Source organism: Propithecus coquereli, unplaced genomic scaffold, assembly GCF_000956105.1.
Source record: "Propithecus coquereli isolate 6110/MARCELLA unplaced genomic scaffold, Pcoq_1.0 Scaffold147, whole genome shotgun sequence".
Taxonomy (NCBI): domain Eukaryota; kingdom Metazoa; phylum Chordata; class Mammalia; order Primates; family Indriidae; genus Propithecus; species Propithecus coquereli.
The window spans coordinates 6,141,017-6,161,439 of record NW_012139080.1 but is presented as its reverse complement, the minus strand read 5'-3'; the positions used below and the strand labels follow the sequence as shown (position 1 = coordinate 6,161,439).

The window sequence follows — 20,423 nt, the reverse complement described above, 5'->3', positions numbered from 1 at the left end:
AGATGATTTCAATGTGCAGGTCAGTTGGGAACCACTGCTATAACATGTTCAGCAGATTAAATACTGATGGTCAAATCCTGTGGAAAGTGTATAGAAGTGATTTTCAGAACGTTACCCAATCCTAGGCTGATCATAAGTTAAATAACACTAATTTTTAACAGTTCTAGGTACCAAGATAGATAAATGAGAATCATGTATCAAAATATGGACAATAAAGCATTAACAGAACATACACTAATAACCCAGTGATTCCCAAAGAGTGGTGTGGGAACACAGGAGTTTATGATGTTAAAATTACTTTTGTAATAATACTAAAATGTTCTTTGTCTTTTTCACTATGTTGAAATTTGCACCAATGATGCATAAACAATGGAGGGGAAGGAAAAAAAACAAGTAACAGTGGGTAAATTTACTGTAAATTTAGCACAAATTAAGACAATGGCCCCGAGCTAAACTAATAAGTGTACTCTTCACTTCCAAGCACTTGTAGTTTAAAAAGACCAACTTTTTTTCAATCTCACTTGAGAATGTCCCTGAGATCACTATTCATTAAGGAAATGTAAATTAAAACCATGCTGGTACTACCTCACACCCATCAGGATGGCTACTACAAAAAAAATAAGTGTTATGAGGATGTGGAGAAATTGGAACCCCTGTACACACTGTTGGTGGGATTGTACAGCCCCTGTGGAACACAGTATGGCAGTTCCTCAAAAAATTACCATATGATCCAGCCAGTTCAAATTCTGAGCATATTCCCAGAAGAACTGAAAGCAGGGTCTCAAAGAGATATTTGTACACCCATGTTGACGGAAGTCTTATTCACAATAGCTAAAACATGGAAGCAATGTAAGTGACCATCCATGGAAAAGATAAACAAAATGTGGTATACACATAAATGGAATATTATTCAATCTTAAAAAGGGAGGAAATTCTGACATACATTACAACATGCATGAAGCTTGAGGACATTATGCTAAGCGAAAAGAGCAGCCACAGAAAGACAAATACTGTATGATCCCACTTATATAAGGTACTTAACGTAATCAAGAATCATAGAGACAGACTGCAGAATAGTGGCTGCCAAGGAATGGGGAGAGGGAAATATGAGGAGTTACTGTTTAAGGGACATAGAGTTTCAGTTTCAAAGATGAAAAGAGTTATAGAAATGGATGGTGGTGATGGCTGCACATTATGAATAGATTAAACACCACTGGACTGTATGCTTAAAAATGGTTAAGATGGTAAATTTTATGTTAGGTGTATTTTAACACAACAAAAAAATTGGAAAAACAAAGAAGAATGTCCTTGACGAAGCAGTAACAACTATTAATCTCAAGGCCAGAAACAGCATGTGGCAAGTGAGGCACCTACAAAACAAAATGTAAGGAGGCATTCACTTTCAGTTCCTGCCTTCTTCAATTCTGTACCACAGGCGCTGCACTCAACTTCACCCTACTACCAGACCTGATTAATCTTATTAAATTGCAACCTTTGAGAACATGTCTTTTTAATATTCTATTTGACAAAATGGGAAGCACACATAAACACTTCTGCTGCACACCAAAATAAGAAGGAAATATCCTACCAAAATATCTCAAGGAAATGCACTTGCACACATGTCATGGAACACTATTTTTACTTGAAAAAACAAAGTATAGTTATTCAGACTTGAAAAATGGCTTTTTTCTCAAAAAATAAATGAGTTTGTCACTTGAAGAAAAACAACTGACAATGTTTGTTACCAATGATAAAATTTGAACTTTCAAGCAAAAACTTAAAATTTTGGAAAACATGTATCTGCTACTGTAAGTCTGATGGTTTCCCAATACTAAGAAGACATTTCTGTATTGGTGGCAATATTAACAAATGTGCTTTTTAATATTGTATAATGAAATGTGTTAACATTTGGAAGATCTTTATAACTCACTGAACCAGTATTTTCCAAATGGCAACAGTGCATGTTACAAAATCAGGCATAGAGTAAAGATCCATTCAAAGTTCAAGACAGAGCAATGAGTTTTAATGCAACAGAGCATGAAAAGTCCACATTGATAGGTTTTAGGTTCCACACTGCAACTAACCTTTAAGAAACTACCACCTGTCAAGTTTTTGGGGTAGTATCAAAGAATATCCACATTGTCTGAAAATACTCCTCCACTTTTCAACTATGTATTTGGTGAAGCCAGATTTACTTCATATACTTCAACCAAAACAACATGTGGCAACAGACTGAATTACAGAAGCAGATTTGAGAATTCAGTTGCCCTCTGTTATGCTAGAGTTAAAGAGATTTGCAAAAATGTAAAACTACTCTTCTAAATTATTTTTTTGTTTTGGAAAATACATTCATTTTTCAATACAAAATGTTCTTTATGTTAACATGCAATGGTTTACTACCATTGTTTTTAAATAAATTAATAGTTTTTAAATGTCTCAGTTTTAAATTCTAACACAGTAAACACCTATATACATAAAATATACACATAGAAAGTAATTCTAAAGAGTATAATGGGGTCCAGACATCAAAAAGTTTGAGAATTGCTGTAATCATCTATCATATATTTAAGGTAGCTATGAGTACCAAATAGCTTCATCAAACTTAAAAACACTCCACACATCTAGAAGCAACTCAGTCACATTTGGCCTTGGTCTCCTCATATGTAAAATGAAGGGTTGGACTAGATGACTCAAAATTTCTTAGAACTCCAGTAATCAGACCCCTCACTCACAAACTATGGACAGTAAACTGTAAGATTTACTCACGAAGCAGAATACAAGCCACCCCCACTGCATGATCTTGTATAGCACTACAGAAGTGTATAAACTGGGCCTTATCCAACTGGGAAGCAGCCCTCAAAAAATTTAGTGAGAAGGATAATGTTTTATATCATCATTAGTCATCAGAGCAATGACATCATCATATATCATGTAGCCTCTGGAAAACTCTACTATATACTAATAAGAGAATGAGAGTCAAAAAGGGCAAGTACCTTCTCAGTATTACCATAACAAGAGCTTCAACTTTGCAAACCCTGTGAAATGGGGACTCCAGAGCATACCAAACCACTGAACTAAGAGTCACACAATGATTTTTAAAAAAAGTTACTTCTACTTTTAAGTTAAAGCTTTAAGTAGGCTCAATAGTACATGGTTTAAACCACTCAAAGAGAAAAATTAGGTATGAGGAAAACTTCACTCAAATTGCAGTTCTAATGATTCAAAATTTTTTGGCAATCTTGACAATAAACTATCTTTTGAATTTCATCTTTACTCTCACATGAGGCATGGAGAGATCTCATATAAAGCATGTATAGATCTGTGTAAATAAAAATTTAACTTCATGTTGTGGGTTACAGAATTTCACGGAATCTTACTGGGGACATCCTTTCTTTCCCCTTGGAAATAAACAATGAATCATAACTTTTGAATAGAGTTTGGGTATGCAGCAGTGTCAAGCACTTAAAGAATACGATCATTTTCCTGAAGAAATGTAATCTAATAGGACATAGGAAAAAAAAACATGCAAATAGGTGATATTGCAAATACATTTTACCATCTTATAAATGAGAAGATCATCTGTAAACTAGTGTTATAGATCTTTGAAAAGTTTCCTACACATAACATTATAAATGATTGTTAAGTTCCCAACTATGGTCCCTATAAAGGCCCTGTTTAATCTATAATATAACTGAAATCCTACCCACTGTAATAGTGATGTTTAAACAGAACAATTAAAATTTATTCCCGGGTAAACGTGATCAACTAAACACATGCAACTATCTTTAATTCTCTTCTGAAATTCCATTAAAACAACGAGGGATTTTTCTTTTTTAAAGAAAGGCATAAACTCCAAAAAGGAGGAAAAGCAGGAGCAGAAAAACAAATAACAGCAATAAAATAGGGGAAAGTTGGAAAAAGACAAGTAGTTTCCTTAGTAGATACATAAAAATTGAAGACTACAACTAGTGGTGGAGAAAACCAAAACAAAAACCAGCCTGATTTAGCACTTGCTTCTGAAAATGAGTGTAATGGGGGGACTAAAATACAGAGGACTGAGCAGTCAGATTCCCCAAAGCCCTGTCTAAATGTATGCCGCTCCTGCACCCTGTGTAACCCTGAAGACTTTCTTTGGAGACTGTAAAACAAAAAGTTCCCAAGGGACATCAGGTAATTTGAAGGCCAGGGTACAACAGTGGAAAGAAGAGGTCCTAAGTAAACATGTGAAAACTCCAGACCTCTTTCCCTACTTAACTGTTCAGTCATGGGCAGTCAAGCCGCATCTTCAACCTCAAGGCAGGAGGTTAGACTCTTAATAATTCATTCTTAAAACAAATATATATACTGAGCACCTACAAATGTTCTGGGGTGAGAGAAGGCAGAACATAAAGGAAGAGCAACAAGTTTAAGCAGCCCATATTTACTTTACTTTTCTTTTTTTTTTTTGAGATAGAATTTCACTCTGTTGCCCTGAGTAGAGTGCCGTGGCGTCAGCCTAATTCATGGCGACCTCAAACTCCTGGGCTCAGGCCATCCTCCTGCCTCAGCCTCCTGAGTAGCTGGGACTATAGGTGTGTGCCACAACACTGGCTAATTTTTCTATTTTTTGTAGAGACGGGGGTCTCACTCTTGCTCAGGCTGGTCTCAAACTCCTGAGCTCAAGTGATCCTTCCACCTCAGCCTCCCAGAGTGCTAGGATTACAGGAGTGAGCCACTGCGCATGGTCTGCAGCCCAGATTTTAGAAGAGGGAAGAGAAAGCAATAAAAGGAATTTTCTTTTTTTTTTTGAGACAGAGTCTTGCTCTGTTGCCCGGGCTAGAGTGCCGTGGCGTCAGCCTAGCTCACAGCAACCTCAAACTCCTGGGATCAAGCAATCCTTCTGCCTCAGCCTCCCCAGTAGCTGGGACTACAGGCATGTGCCAACATGCCCGGCTAACTTTTTTTTTTATATATATATTTTTAGTTGTCCAGATCATTTCTTTCTATTTTTTTAGTAGAGACGGGGTCTCGCTCTTGCTCAGGCTGGTCTTGAACTCCTGACCTTGAGCGATCCACCTGCTTCAGCCTCCCAGAGTGCTAGGATTACAGGCGTGAGCCACTGCGCCCAGTCAATAAAAGGAATTTTCCTGAAGAACTAGGCAAGAGCTGAAGAAACTGGATGTATAAGGGGGGCCTTAAAGAATGATATGGGTAATAAAGACTAAGGAAGAATGAACTAAGCCATCAAAGAAAGAAGAAAATTGAATGAGAGGACAGGCCCATATCCTCCTAGACTAGAGCATAAAAAGAATGAAGTCAGGACAGCAGATCTTGGATTACTTCTGGGCTCTAGATACTCGCTGATGTCATCATCCTAGGAGAGGATGTTGGCTATTCACAGTGTGGGAAAAAGGAACCTAGTAGGCAGAAGGAGGAGCAGTGTATGTTATATGATCACTTATGTTTAACTGAAATTTCTAAGTTGTGGGTTTGTAATTCAGAAAGCATCTAAATATGAAAACCAAATAAAATATGAAGATCAGAGGCTTTTCTTTTCTCAGTACTATTTCTCATACCTCCAAAAGCCAAAGAGATCATGAGGTAACACAATACAAACAAAATAGAGCAGAGTTTTAGATGTGAAAGGGGCCTGCCCATAACTCTTGAAACTCTACAAGGAAAGCAAAAGACTCCAAAAAGTGGGTGAGTGGACCCTTTTTCTGAGTTCCTTACTGGTTCTAGGTCATTAGAGGTCCCCTATAGAGTCTTTCATATGGTACCAAAGATGGCAAAGAGGAAGAAAGAATAGAGAAGAGTACAAATAAATGGGAGACCAATTTTTAAGAAAGGAGGGACCAAGCACATAATTTTTTTAAAAAGGGGTTTCAGCTGACTGATAAAAAGCACCCCCAAAAACAGGATCCAAAATGAGAAAAGGCAGAAAGGCTTTTTAAAAATATGCTATATATATATATACACACACACACACACACACACACACACAGGCAGGGCATGAAGGCTCACACCTGCAGTACTAGCACTTTGGAAGGCTGAGGCAGGAGGATTGCCTGAGGTCAGGAGTTTGAGACCAGCCTGAACAAGATAGTGAGACCTTGTCTCTACAAAAAATTAAAAAATTAGCTGGTCATGGTGGCACACGCCTGTAGTACCAGCTACCTGGGATGCTGAGGGAGGAGGATCACTTGAGCCCAGGAAGTTGAGGTTGCAGTGAGCTACGATGATGCCACTGTACTCTAGCCTGAGCAACAGAACGAGACCCAGTCTTGGGAAAAAAAAAAAAAATTAAAAATTATCTCTCTTCAGAGACTTTGCTTTGTACAGGTAGCAAAATGAGATGGTTTAAATTAGGCAAAATTTCCTAGAAAAGGAAAGCCTAGAGATATTATTTAAAATAATCACATATTGCCTATCAGGCAAAATTAACAGTGATGGCACCATATATTCAAAACAATTTGGAAAAGAAAAAAAACAAGAGCCTCAAGAACAGTTATAGGAAAAGTGGAGAGAATGTGTGCCACCTGCCTAACAGGAAATAAAAGAAATGATGAAAGTTAGAAGTTCGTATTTGATCTAGAATTTTGAAGAGCAGTAAAAGAATAAGTAAAGATGTGCATGAAAAACAACTTGGTCATTAGTATGCACATTATTTTATGATACCAAAAAGAATTAGAGCCTAGACAAATGTCATCACACTGTCACCAAAGAGGAGAGACTACTGTGACAGTTAAAGAAAAAGATGTAATCATATCTGTTTTAAATGTAGCTTTTAGAAAGTCACTAGAACAGCAGTCTAAACTATAATTAGATTATGAATCTGATTATTTTGAGCAGGGAAAAAAAATTATTAATACCATGAGCTCAAGAGCTACCAATAGTCTTTAGTCCTAAATCTATATATAAAGAAGATTTAATTCTATATCAACTTTTTAGTTCCAAGAAGTATACCTCACATTTGTGCCATCTGATACAGAGTAAGAGCTAGTTATGAAAGAGTTAATAGGATGGGATGATGTTGGCAATAAAATGATATGCCACCCCTTCTCAACAACTGATGCAGGGATTAAGCTGTATCTCCTACTCAAGGTTCCTTCCACAAAGAAACAATCCTAATTTATGATGCTATAACAATGATGCCAACCTAAAGCATCTCTGCCAGCCAGTATTCTAAACTGCTTTCTTGGGTTCAATTCTCACAACTCAAAAAAGGAGAGGAGATATACACACACACACACACACACACACACACACACAGATGAAAGCAAGCAGGAGGACTAAAATCAAGATGACCTCTAACGTCATATTTAGCTGACACTAAATTCTTAAGATGGTCTTTAAACTGTGGTATGCACAACCGTGGGTGAACATCATGTCCCAGGGTACTAAGACAGCATAAAAAAAAATTGTACAGCTGCCTAGTGCCAATTTAGGAGGGAAAGATCTTTAACATAAATGAAAATATGGTGTAAAATGCAAATTTTTCCATGAATTTCTAAGATAAAACAAGCAATTATAAGGATATCTTGTGCTTATGAATGAGCTGCTTTGAACTACACCCACAAGATATGGGAAGGGGAGGTTGAGGAGTGTATGTGCTCATTCTCTTCTGCTGTCAATCAGGGAACTGTTTAAGAAACACATTCTCTCTCATCTTCCTTTCACCACTCCAGCATTCACCAGTTGAGCCACATGAACTTTCTTTGTTCTCATAGTAACCCTTCTATTTCATTCTATCACTATCCTAGTCCCAGGCCATAACACCTCAACCTGGGCTAAGTGCAAAAGCTTATATCTTTAAGGTTACCAGGCTCTCTTCATCCTAATCCATCACAAATTATGCTGGCATATTAACCTTCTTCATATACTTTCAACACTAAATTAAACAAATCCCTTGAATAACAACAGCTTCAAGTACCTACTATAAAGCAAGTATTTTATATCTACTAACTCATTTAATCCCCAAAATGTTAAAAAGTAGAAGCTCAAAATATTTTACAGAGGAGAAAACTAAGACTCAGATTAAACTATCCAAGGAAACTAAGCTAATTAAGTGACACAGTTGAGACTCCAGCCCATGTTTAACTCCAAAAGCTTACTATGAAGCTACTCTCTCCAAGCCATTATACTGAATTTCAGGGAGAAATACACTTTCAATCTTATCCTCAAAACCATTAAAGACCTCCCACCACCAATAAAACAAGTTCAAACCAAAAACACAACAACAAAAAAAACAAACCAACAAAACCAGTGGCACTGAAAACCCTCTACAATTCCCAGCATTGAAAATTGTTCAAGCAGAATTATTCACTGTTCCCCAAACGTAAAACTCTCACTGAACTCTAGGTTATATGATTCATTTCAGTCTAGAATAATTCCATCCCCTTCACTTACAGAAATTCAATCTCTCCTTTAAGGCTCAACTCAAATCATATATCCTTCATAAATCTTCCCTATTTAGGCTATAAAAATAGCCCTCCAATATAGATCACTTAAAATCAGCACAAGATGACAGATATGATCCATTTAGTAGTCCAAGATCTCTGAGCACAAAAATTACACTGTAACTTACACTTCATTCTCTCTCCCTTAGACGGACACATACGGGCAATCACCCAGCCCCCAGTCTAATGTTCTTTCCACTATCTCACTAAGACATAATTTAACTAGACATGTATTTCAAAACAGTCAAAGGGTAGGCACATGATTTATTATTTTGCGTATACTTGGTGGGCTTTCTTTCCACCTGCAGCTGCTCTACATCTTTACTCTTCTCCTTCACAGCACTATTCAAATATACCCCACCTCACTATCACCAAAAGACCTAAGCTTTTTGGGAAAATGAAAGCCATCAGGTGTGAATTCCTCCACCATTCCTTCCTAGCCACTTAAAAATACACCTGTATCTTCACCATCCTAACCTTGGTTCCTCGTTTCAGTGTGCCCCTACGCTTTTCCCCAAGTTAATTTCTCTACTTCAAAGTAAATAAATAATAAAAAACAAAAAACAAATAAAAGAAAAAAACCCAAAAAACAACAATTTCTCTACCATGTTCTTGAGCCCATCCTCTCTTTAAAGTTCAAGCTTTGACTCTATTATTTGTTCCTTTCTCTTCAGTATTTCCCTAAAGCTCTTTGCCTTCAAACAGTATGTTCATTTCTCCAATCATTTATTCTCATTCATTGAACTTAATAGTATGTGCCAGGCATTGTTGTGTTCTAGGGTTACAGACATGATCTCTGCCCACACAGAGCTTATGTTTCAGTGCGTGAGGCTGACGATACACAAGAAATAACTAAAAATAATGGTTTCTGAAAGAGATAAGCACTACAAAGAAAATAAAACAGGGTGTCAACCAAGGTGGAGTTAGAGAGAAGAGAAGGGGGCGTGAATCCAATTAGTTGTTTTGAGGTCCTCAATGGGGAAATAACATTTAAGGTCAAGAAGGAGCCAGCTGTGTGAAGGCCTAGGGCAAAGCAACTTAACACAGAGAAAACAAAATCCAAGAACCACCTTGGAATGTAGAATGAGGAGACCAAAATGATCTTGTGACTAGAACATAATCAGCCTTATAGGGCAGCAGTACAAAAATGAAGTCTGAGGGGTAGGGAGGGACCAGATTTTATAGGCCATGGGGAAGGAGTTTGGATTTTACCTGCAACATAGAGTCCCTGGAGTATCCTAAAAAGGAATGATGTGATCTGAGCATTTTCAAACCTCAAATATACAAAAATACTACCATCTTTAGGTCAACACAATTAGTGTTTCCACAGTCAGAAATTACTGCTATGTGCCCTCTAATCTGTTAAAGTTAGAAAAGTTTAATTAGAAAAAATGCCTATGGGAGAATAGCTTGAGTCCAGGAGTTCGAAGTTGCAGTGAGCTGTGATTGCACGACCACCGCACTCTAGCCTGGGTGACAAAGTGAGACTCTGTCTCCCCCCAAAAAAAGAAAGCCTCAACTTGTGTATTTAATGCTGTATGAAAAAAAATCAAAATAATACTGGCTTTAAACAAAAGTTAAAATTAGAGGGTAGAGGTAATTGTGGTTAACAAACTTGATAAACCACACTTACCTGTTGATTTCTTTCCACTTATTGAGGTAAGTTTAGAAATCGCCATCATGACTTTATTTTACCTGTCTGAGAGTTTGAACTTCTAATTCAAAAATTCAAACTCACCTCGACAAGCTTCTTCAAAATCTTGGGTAATGTCCACCCAGCTTGTATTGCTTTTTTCCATTTTTTCTGGCATACTGAGCTCCCATCCTGAATCATCATCATCTACAGAAGCTTTCATAACCATTATGCCTGTAAAATTAACATTGATGTAAGAGAAAGGATGTAGCTTTCAGGGCAAGAGTATTTGCAAAAATGCGTGTTTGTTTAAGTATTGGATGAAAGTCTTACTAAACTCCTTAAGCAGAACTCTTCTGTGTCTGAGGACCCTACTGCAAAAAATTACTTTAATGCAATTAAATCTGACGTTAATTAACACTTCTGCTGCTTATTTACTAATAGCTCACCACCTATCAAGGCTCATAAAGAGTTTGCCTTCCCACTATTTAAGAAAAATCACAAACCATCCCACCACTGGCCCAAGAAGAACCAACTCCAGAGCTTCCAACTTTCAATACCGGCCACGAACTACCAAGGCACTATTGAGGTCCCCTCTCACGGCCCAGGACCCCATGCGGCAACTACTCAAGTCAAGGTGGCCTTTCACCTGGCCACAGCTCGCTTAGCCAACCTCTCCCGGTCTGGCGCAGGACCCAGGCACAACCTTGCAGGGGGTGGGAAGGGGAGGGGGACGAGGTGCGGGCGCGCACCGCAGGGTCCCACCAGCCGGACCCAGGGCGGGGACGCACGTTAGGCGAGGAGCCGCTTCACCTCTGTCCCGCCTGGGTCAGCCCGGCCCAGACCCGGCCCCACAAGGCGCGGAACCAAGGACAGGACTGTCTCCGCGAGGGAGGGTGGGCACGCCCGGCGCTGGGTCGTCGCCCCGGTAACAGCGGGCAAGGCCGGGGCCTTGGCGAACAGTGGACACGGGGGAGCCAGAGGCTCCTACCTGAGGCACTGCAGGAGGGCCGGGGCCGCAGGGTGACCTGGCGTCCCCAGGGTCCGCCACACGCGCGGGGGGCTGCGGCTCTCGGACACGCGAGAGGGTCTCAATGGCTCCGCAGGGGCGGTCCCTACCTACTTCTCCCGTGGTCACCCGCGCCGCCACGCACCGTCCGAACCACGGAAATAACGACGCTGCCTCAGCCGCCGCCCCCTCCCCTCTCAGCCCAGCTCGACCGGCCGCGTGCGCGCATGCGTACGCCCGGGGCGCGCGACCCCGCCCCCTCTCCCTTACTCCTGGGGACTTCGCGCTCCCGGGCCACACCCCCTCCCTCGCCACCACCTCCGTTCGGCCGATGGCGGCCGCCTTCTCTTCTCGCGTGATTACATCCAAGCGCGAGACCGGAAACTAACTTCCCACCCCACCCTCGGTCCCAGTCCCGAGTGGGGGGCGGGTCCCAGCAAGAGGCGGAGCCTGGGGCCTCAGAGCCTGCCCGGTCCTGCGCGGCTCCCTGGGAAATTCTTAGAAAGGTGACGCGAAGGCGGAAAGAAGCAATGAGGTTCGTATACACCTTACTGGTTGCGAAGGTGAATAAACAGCCCGGCTTGGAGAGTTCTGTACAGCTAGTGCTTCCTCACAATGGATTTTTGTTTTCTAGACAGCGCCTGGGGGTTTTGTGAGGGAAAAATAGAAACAATATCTGAAGAATCAAGCCAGCCATTTTCTTTCAGATTCTTACATGTTTTAGATTTTCTTAAAATTTATTATAGAATAGTTTTTTAAATGGGGTTACATACATAGACGGGCACGGGTACGAAACACATCTTTATCACTACATACCCTTTAGAATGGCCAAAATTTAAAAAATAATACCAAATGTTGGCAAGGACTTTGAGCAATTGGACCTCTCATATGTAGATGGTGGGAATGCAAAATGGTACAACCACTTTAGAAAACCATCTTTTCTTTTTTTAATTTAGTTTTAATTTTTTTTAAGACGGAGTCTTGCTGTGTTGCCCAGGCTACATGCAAATTCCCGGGCTTAAGGGATCCTCCTGCCTCAGCCTTCCCAGTAGCTGGGACTATAGGCATGTGCCACTGTGCCCAAGCAACTATCTTTTCTTATAATCATATACTTATCATATGATTCAGTAGGTCCACTCCTAGGTATATACCTAGGAATGAAAACATATATTCACACAGAGGCCTGTACATTCATGTTCTTAGCAGCTTTGTTTTTAATAATTGAAAACGGGAGACAACCCAAATGTCCATCAAATGGTGAATGAACAAACAGCTTATGGCATATCCATATAATGTAATAAATACTAGTCATCAATGAACAGGAATGAACTGCATGATTCTGAACTGATGCAACATGATTGAATTTCAAAACTACCTTGAGCAAAAGAAACCAAATGCAAAAGAATATGATGCCATTTACATGAAAGTCTTGAAAAGACATCTATAATTACAGAAAACAGATTAGTGGCTGCTCAGGGGTCAAGGAAGGATTAACATGGATAAAGCTTGAGGATTAGAGGCTATGGAAATATTTTGTATCTTGATTAAGGTGGTGGTTATATGGGTGAATACATTTTTAAAATTGAAGTGTATATTTACAATGTGTGCATTTTATTGTCTGTAAATCAAACCACAATAAAGTTGATTTTAAAATAAATAAAAACAGCATCTTATCTCACAGTATAATATATTTCCTGAGGGCCAAAGCTTTGATGTTTTGATCAAAGCTGTATCCCCAACACTTAGGGCAGTGGTTGGCATATAGTAGGGACTCACTAAATACATTGAGGATGAGAACGTAGAAAAGAATTACAGTAAAATAAAAACATATATGCTGTTTTTCCAAAACTGTTTCTTGATCTTTGCAGGAACCGTAAGAAATCTAAAGAATGAACTGACTGCATCTGTGTTGTTCAGTATTATGTGTAGGTTGTGACAAAAACTGATAGAGAAAAAAAAGATATGCTAAAATATGGGTCTGTTTTCATTATTTGCATCTATTTTACTGGGTACTAAGTGAACCCTTTGAATGTGAAAATACACATCATTCACTTCTAAGGAATTTCCTTGAATTGTATTTGATTATGTCATCCCATCTTTTTTCCTCTGTCTTCGACTTTTAGAAATCTTACTATTCAGATGTCAGATTTCTCTAACTGATACTTTAATTTTTAAGAAATTGGGCCGGGTGAGGTGGCTCACACCTGTAATCCTAGCACTCTGGGAGGCCAAGGCGGGAGGATTGCTTGAACTCAGGAGTAGGACCAACCTGAGCAAGAGCAGTGAGACCCTATCTCTACTAAAAATAGAAAAATTAGCCCGGGGTCATTGCACGTAACTGTAGTCCCAGCTATTCCAGGGGCTGAGGCAGGAGGATTGCTTGAGCTCAGGAGTTTGAGGTTGCAGTGAGCTATGATGATGCCACTGCACTCTACCCGGGGCGACAGAGGAAGACTCTGTCTCACAAAAAAAAAAAAAGAAGAAAAAGAAATTGTCTCTATTTTAAATTTAATTTTTTGCTTTATTTACTGAGAGTTTTTCAGCTTTGTCTTCTAAATTTTCTATTGGGTTGTCTTGTTTCTCACTGTATAGAACACTTTTTGTCTTCCACATATGCATTATCTTATCTCTCTGATATAATGATAATTTTCTCATCTTCCTATGTATTTTTTTTCCTCTAAGTTTTTTCCCCTAATTATTTCAATTTCTTTCATATTAGAGACTTCTTCAATCTGGTGATTCTTGATTAGAAGTTCATTGGTGAATCTGACATCATTATCTTTGGGGCTTGAGTCTTGGACTGGTTCAGTTTCTCAGAGAAGGTGCTTCTGATCTAGAACCTTTATGTATGGCTGTGCAAACTGGGCACTGCATGACTTCAGGGAACATCATTCACAAAACTGTGTATGAAAGCCTCCTCCAGAGTTGTGCAACTTAGACCTGCTCTAAAAATCTGCCAGCTGCTGGCCATTTGGAATGGAGGAAGAAGGTTGGGAAGTGGGGAGGGAGAATCTCAAGGTCTATTATTACATTTTCACCTCATCCCCTTTTTTATCTGTTACCCACTCTCCCATCTGTTCTAATATCCCTTCCCTATCCCACATTAGTCCCTCCTTGCGAGAGATTCTCTCCTTTACCCTTTCCAATATTCTATAGGGATTGAGGAGGGGCAGTCACAAGCCATTTGTAATTGGGGAGATGTCAGATCCCAGTGCTTCTTAAATACACTCCTTTGTTTTAACCTCACTCTAAACTCTACAACTGGAGGTAGCTGGTTCCATCAGTTCCTGAGTCTTCTAAGCAGTTCTGTGGTACAAAATAGGTGGTGTCTTGGCTTTCTCACCACTGGCTCATGATCCAGCCTTTTTGAATAGCTCAGTCAATGCTCTCTCCCATCTGCCTCACATCTTCGAAGATATTGTTTGGTTTTTCTTCACCTATTCTTTTTGTCTTTGTGTCTTTTGTAGAGGTTAATACCTTTGTCCAGTCTTCCATATTTAACAGGAAGTCTGGCTAAAGGATCTTGAGCAAGTGTCCTGAACATGCTAAATCCCAATGTCCTCATTCTTAAAACAGACTTTATATCACTTACAGAGTTGCAAGAATCAGAGAGTTTTGTGAACTTACGTAAAATTACATAATATAATGATTTTCTCAATTTTCTGATATCTCAGTTATTCAGTACCACTTGCCCACATTGTCAGAATTAAAAGTGAAGTTCTAATACTTTTGTCACACTCAGATTCTTAGCTACTGATCCCATTTTTAAACATATTTGAGGAAAAGGGCCTTTATTTAATACTGCCATCTCTTCAAAAATCCATTCCAGTGACTTGAGTTTGTAAAACTATTAAGGCACTCATGCTTCAGCATCTGTACATTACAAGTACTCAGCGAAGAGGAAGAAAAAAATCATTTCAGTTTGCCTAAAAAGCATCCTTTCAGATGCTTGAAAATTTATGTTAAGTCTCTTGTGATTGTCAGCTCTGAAATAAAATGTGTAACCACTTTCATTCTAAAATAAATTGAACCAAAAGTATAGATACTTGCATGAGACATAATCTTATAAATTTCTCTCTTTATCCTTCAGACATGTCTTTTTAAAACCTATAAGCAATCATGTTTATCTTTTAGAAAAGAAATATGAAATGCCACTTTGACTAACCTGCACAATCCTTGTACATCTGAAGTCTTTGGAGAACTCTGACAAAGTTTAAAAAAAAAGTGTAAAAAATTATTAAGAGAATTTTGTTATTTATATAATGGTATATTTCCATCTTTCTGTATCAGTTATTCTTAAAATATACTTGAACACAAACAAGATTTATGCTCGTGGGTATTTTTAAGTGGGAATATATAATGTGAAGTTAAGACTAAGAATAGGACTCATTAAAAACTGGAAGGAGTAGCTAAAAAAGAATCCATTGGACTACTCTAACAATCTTTCTTGCAAAATGATTGCCAAAATAATTTGAAAATAATCCAGATAAAATATTCTGGCAAGTTGTGTAGGGAAAAAAGATCATCTGCTACAAACTATGATTAATAATGTTTCCAGTGCTGCTCCAGCCTTTTCCTCAGAAACACTCAAGAAGTAGGATTGCTGCAGATATACCAGTATATGAAATTTAGAGTTAACAGAGATTATAATAGCAGCACATGAGTGTTGGAGTATCTGAAGTTATACTAAAGAATTCCAAGAAGCATCTTAACTTCTAGATTCTTACAAGAATCTAAATTACAAGCCACACCCTTCCAGACACATAAATTACAGTGAAAACAGTGACAACTTGAAAGTCATCTATGAGGCACTTGCAGCTCATCCTTTCCGGAAATTTAAGTAGGATTTTTGTATAGAACTTTCTGTTCCGCACATCCTCCTCATTCTGCTGATGGCTGACTCCATTTATGTTGCAGAAACTTTCTCTACAACATAGACCTCGAAAAATGATTCCTTGAATCTTCACATGTTGCTGGTCTTTCTCTATCTACCATGTATGAGAAAGATATAAAGAAAAATTACTTGTTTTTCTATCAAGTCCATCATTGCATTCTAGACTCTACTTATTTTTCAGTGCCAATGAGTTTTATTGATTACTTATCTAACTCAACAAATATTTATTAAGCACCTTTTTTTATACCAAGTACTCTTCTATGCAGTGGTGATATCTCTGTATGTTAGACAAACAATATCCCTGCTCTCATAGAAATTAAACTTAGGATGATAAATTATTCTAGTTTTGGGGGGTTTTTGTAGAGACGGGATCTCATTCTGTCACCCAGGCTAGAGTGCAGTGGCACCATCATGGCCCACTGCAGCCTCAATCTCCTGGGCTCAAGTGAGCCTCCCACCTCAAGTGATCTTCCTGAGTAGCTAGTACTACAAGAGGGTGCCACCACACCCAGTGAATTTTTTTATTTTTTATAGAGACAGGGTCTCACCATGTTGCCCAGGCTGATCTTGAAGTCCTGGACTGAAGCAATCCTCCTGCCTTAGCCTCCCAAATATTCTGGGTTTTATTATAAAAATAAATGTAAGCAAATTGGAGGTAATTCAGAAGAAAGAAAAGTAGGAAAAAGTAATTCCACTCGAGCACAATTATTATTAGTATTTTAGTTTCTTTGATTCTGGTATTTTTTTACTTTCTGCCAGGATTTTGTTGTTGTGGTTTTATTTTGCTTTCCTTTTTTGGGTGTGTATGTTGGGGGGATACTGTTTAACATAACAGATCCTACATTTTTTCACTTATAAACATGTCGCCATGGAAATATTCATTACCATCATTTCCATAGTGCATAATATTCAAATGTTCACTGTTTCTTGAGATTGATATCTGGGTAGGACCCTAAACTTAAATTCACATATCCCATCCTTAGGAATAACTAGTATCTACTGGGATTTGTGAGAAATGCTCCTTATACTCCCAAATCCTCCTTAACTTCAGGCTTCCTGATCAGAGGTCACCAGGTCTACAACAGAGTTACACAGAGAGGAGACACATGTTTATGCAGCTGCCCGATGCTATAACCCACTTTCCCAGGGATATCACATGATGACTGATGCTTCCATTCTCAGGCCAGTCCAGATCATGAAGGGCTCTTTTGGCCTATGGTGTACTTACTATACTCTTAGCAGCAAGCTTCTTCAGAAATGCAATTGGCTTTAGGTCCCAGAATCATGAACCGAACCATTGTTATCACGTTGGTACTAGGTGAAAATATGTTCAGCCTTACGAATAACTTCTATACAAATGAATTTTTGGAATACAACTTATTTATAAAATGTTGGCTCACATAGCAATGCTGTTTTTCTCTTGTTAAAGGGAACAATTGTTAATTGATGAAGTCAATTGTGTTCGCCCGTTTATTATATCCAGTCACAATGCAGCTGGGTTGCCTCTATTTGAAAAACAAAATCTCTGGCTTTAGTGACATTTGAAATACTTCAGGCAATGAGACCCAGCATGTAGGCCTCAAATTTCAAATGTGCTATCCACGTGCAGAAAATAATCTAGGTTTCTGAGGGTAAACAGAAATAAAGGTATGACCCTCAATTAGCTTCTGATTTCAAAGGAAAGTGTTATATGTTAACTAACTACAACATGAGCTAGAATGAAAGTACCACAACAGTGGTAGAAGCTTTTAAGAAAGTCAAAAGACAAACCAAAGAATGAAAGAGAATTTTTGCAAGTCATATATCTAATAGAGAATTTGTAGGTAGTGTGTATAAAGAACAATCCCAACTCAATAATAGACAAGTAACCCAACATAAAAATGGGCAAAGATCTGAACTGGCCATTCTCCAAATGAGATCTACAAATGGCCAGTAAGCACATGAAAAGATACTTGACATTATCAGCCATCAGGAAAATACAAATAAAAACCACAATGAATACCACGTCACACCATAAAAGAGATCCATAATAACAACAGTTGGAGAGGATGTGGAGAAATTGGAACCCTCATACATTGCTGAAAGAATGTAAAATGCTACAGCTGCTTTGAAAACAGTCTAGCTTTTCCTCTACAGGCTAAATATGTTACCCTATGACCCAGTTCCTATTCCACTCCTAGGTATATACCTAAGAGAAATGAAAACTTACGTTCACACAGTGTGTACACAAATGTTCTTTTCAAAGACAAAGTAAATTTAACAGGTTTAATTGAGCAAAGAATGATTTGCAAATTGGGCACCCCCAGAACCAGAACAGGTTGAGAGCAACTCCGGGGATGCCACCTCACTGGATAACATCTATGGACAGAAAAAGGAAAGTGACATACAGAAAACAGAAGTGAGGTACAAAAACAGCTAGATTGGTTAAGGCTCGATATTTGCCTCATTTGAACAAGGTTTGAACAGTTGGCTGCCCGTGATTGGCTGAAATGCTGATTGGTACAAGAGCAGGTTATAATCTGTTCATACATCCAGTTAGCTTACAGTTCACTATGTTCACTATGTACTCAGAGACCTTTAGGCCAAACTTAAAATATGTAAGGAGGCAGCTTTAGGTTAAACTTTCTTATTCTTTTTAAAATTTTTATTATTTTTTCATGGAAATAGGGTCTTACTATGTTGCCCAGGCTGGACTCAAACCCCTGGCCTCAAGCAATCCTCCTGCCTCAGCCTCCCAAGCAGCTGGGACTTCAGGTATATGCCACTATACCTGGCTCTAGTCTAAACTTAACAGTTCATAGCAGCATTATTCATAATAGCCAAAAAATGGAAACAACCCAAATGTCTATCAACTGATGAATGGATAAATAAAATGTGGTATATTCATACAACAGAATATTATTTGGCAATAAAAAGAAATTAAGTATTGTTGTATGCCATAGCATGCATGAACCTTGAAAACATTGTGTTCAAAGGAGAAGCCAGTCACAAAAGACCACATAATTATATGATTCCATTGATATAAAATATTCAGAATAGACAAACCTATAGAGACAAAAATTAGATTAATGGTTGCCTAGGTCTAGGGGGGATGGAGGGTTGGGGATGATGGCTAAAGGGTATAGGATTTCTTTTTAAGGTAATGAAAATGTTCTAAAATTGATTGTGGTGATGATTGTACAACTCTGCATATGCTATAAGCCCTTGAATTGTACACCTTCAATGGGCAAACTATGGTATGGAAAAAAGAATTTAGGGGTAGTTGGGGGTGAGAATGGGGAGTAAGTGGTCACAAGGGATCTTCTTAGGTTGGTTATAGCTTCACAACTCTGTGAATTTACTAAAAATTATTGATAAAGCAGTACAGGGCAGGAGAAGGTGGGAAAGACATCATAGTTGTGGGGTGAACTAGCACCTTTTGTATTCTAGTAAGGAGACATTATTACTAGGGTTTTTAGCAGATTAAATTGTGAATATTTGTTTTTAAGTGAGTTTTTCCACAAGTCTACTAGACTGGGAGCCAGGAAAGCAGAGCTTTTCAAACAGAATCCCCCAGGTGGCTTGTTAACATAGAGTCCTGGCCCTTCTCCCCAGATCCCGATTCTGCAGGTCTGGGGTGAGACCCATGACTTTGCATTTCTCACAAGTTCCCAGGCAATTCCTTGCTTCAGACCACACTTGAGCACTGTGCTAAGAGGGCAGAATCCAGTCACGCATTTAATAAGTGCTCAATTTGTTCAAGACACTACCATTAACTACTTAGAAAAGAAGGAACACAATCTGTTTTTAACAGGTTCATAGTCTTGTACGAGCAAAAATATATGTAGAGAATTTCTGTCTTTTGTCTACTTTAAATTTATTAAAGAGAAAAAACTCAGATAAATAGGATAAAGATAAGCTATAAAAATCAATAGAATATTTTAGAGCAAGACATTTGTATCCAAGCCATATATATATATATATATACATATAAATATATATATAAATATATATATATTTAGTCATTATCAGTGCTCGTGCTTTTTTGTGGAGTCTTTAGGTTTCTCTAAATATAAGATCATATCATCTGCAAACAAGCATAATTTGACATCTCTCTTTCCAATTTGTTTTTTTTGTTTGTTTGTTTGTTTGTTTTTTGAGACAGAGTCTCACTCTGTTGCCTGGGCTAGAATGCCGTGGCATCAGCCTAGCTCACAGCAACCTCAAACTCCTGGGCTCAAGTGATCCTACTGCCTTAGCCTCCTGAGTAGCTGGCATGCGCCACTATGCCCAGCTAATTTTATATATATATATATATATATATATATTTTTAGTTGTCCAGCTAATTTCTTTCTACTTAGTAGTGACGGGGTCTCGCTCTTGCCCAGGCTGGTCCCTAACTCCTGAGCTCAAATGATCCACCCGCTTCAGCCTCCCAGAGTGCTAGGATTACAGTCATGAGCCACCACG

The 20,423-nt window shown here is 38.7% G+C and overlaps 1 protein-coding gene across 1 annotated transcript in view; it reads right to left on the bottom strand.

Annotated features, from left to right (window-relative positions):
* Window positions 1-11,313, bottom strand: part of NAA35 (N(alpha)-acetyltransferase 35, NatC auxiliary subunit) — a 105,537-nt gene extending 94,224 nt beyond the window's left edge. The window contains exons 1-2 of the mRNA XM_012640058.1: window positions 11,191-11,313; window positions 10,177-10,305 (exon numbers count right to left, since the gene is read on the bottom strand). Of these exons, the coding sequence (XP_012495512.1) occupies window positions 10,177-10,300 (124 nt within the window). The 5' untranslated portion in view covers window positions 10,301-10,305; window positions 11,191-11,313. The remainder of the gene's footprint in view (window positions 1-10,176; window positions 10,306-11,190) is intronic.
* Between the last annotated feature and the right edge of the window lie 9,110 nt (window positions 11,314-20,423).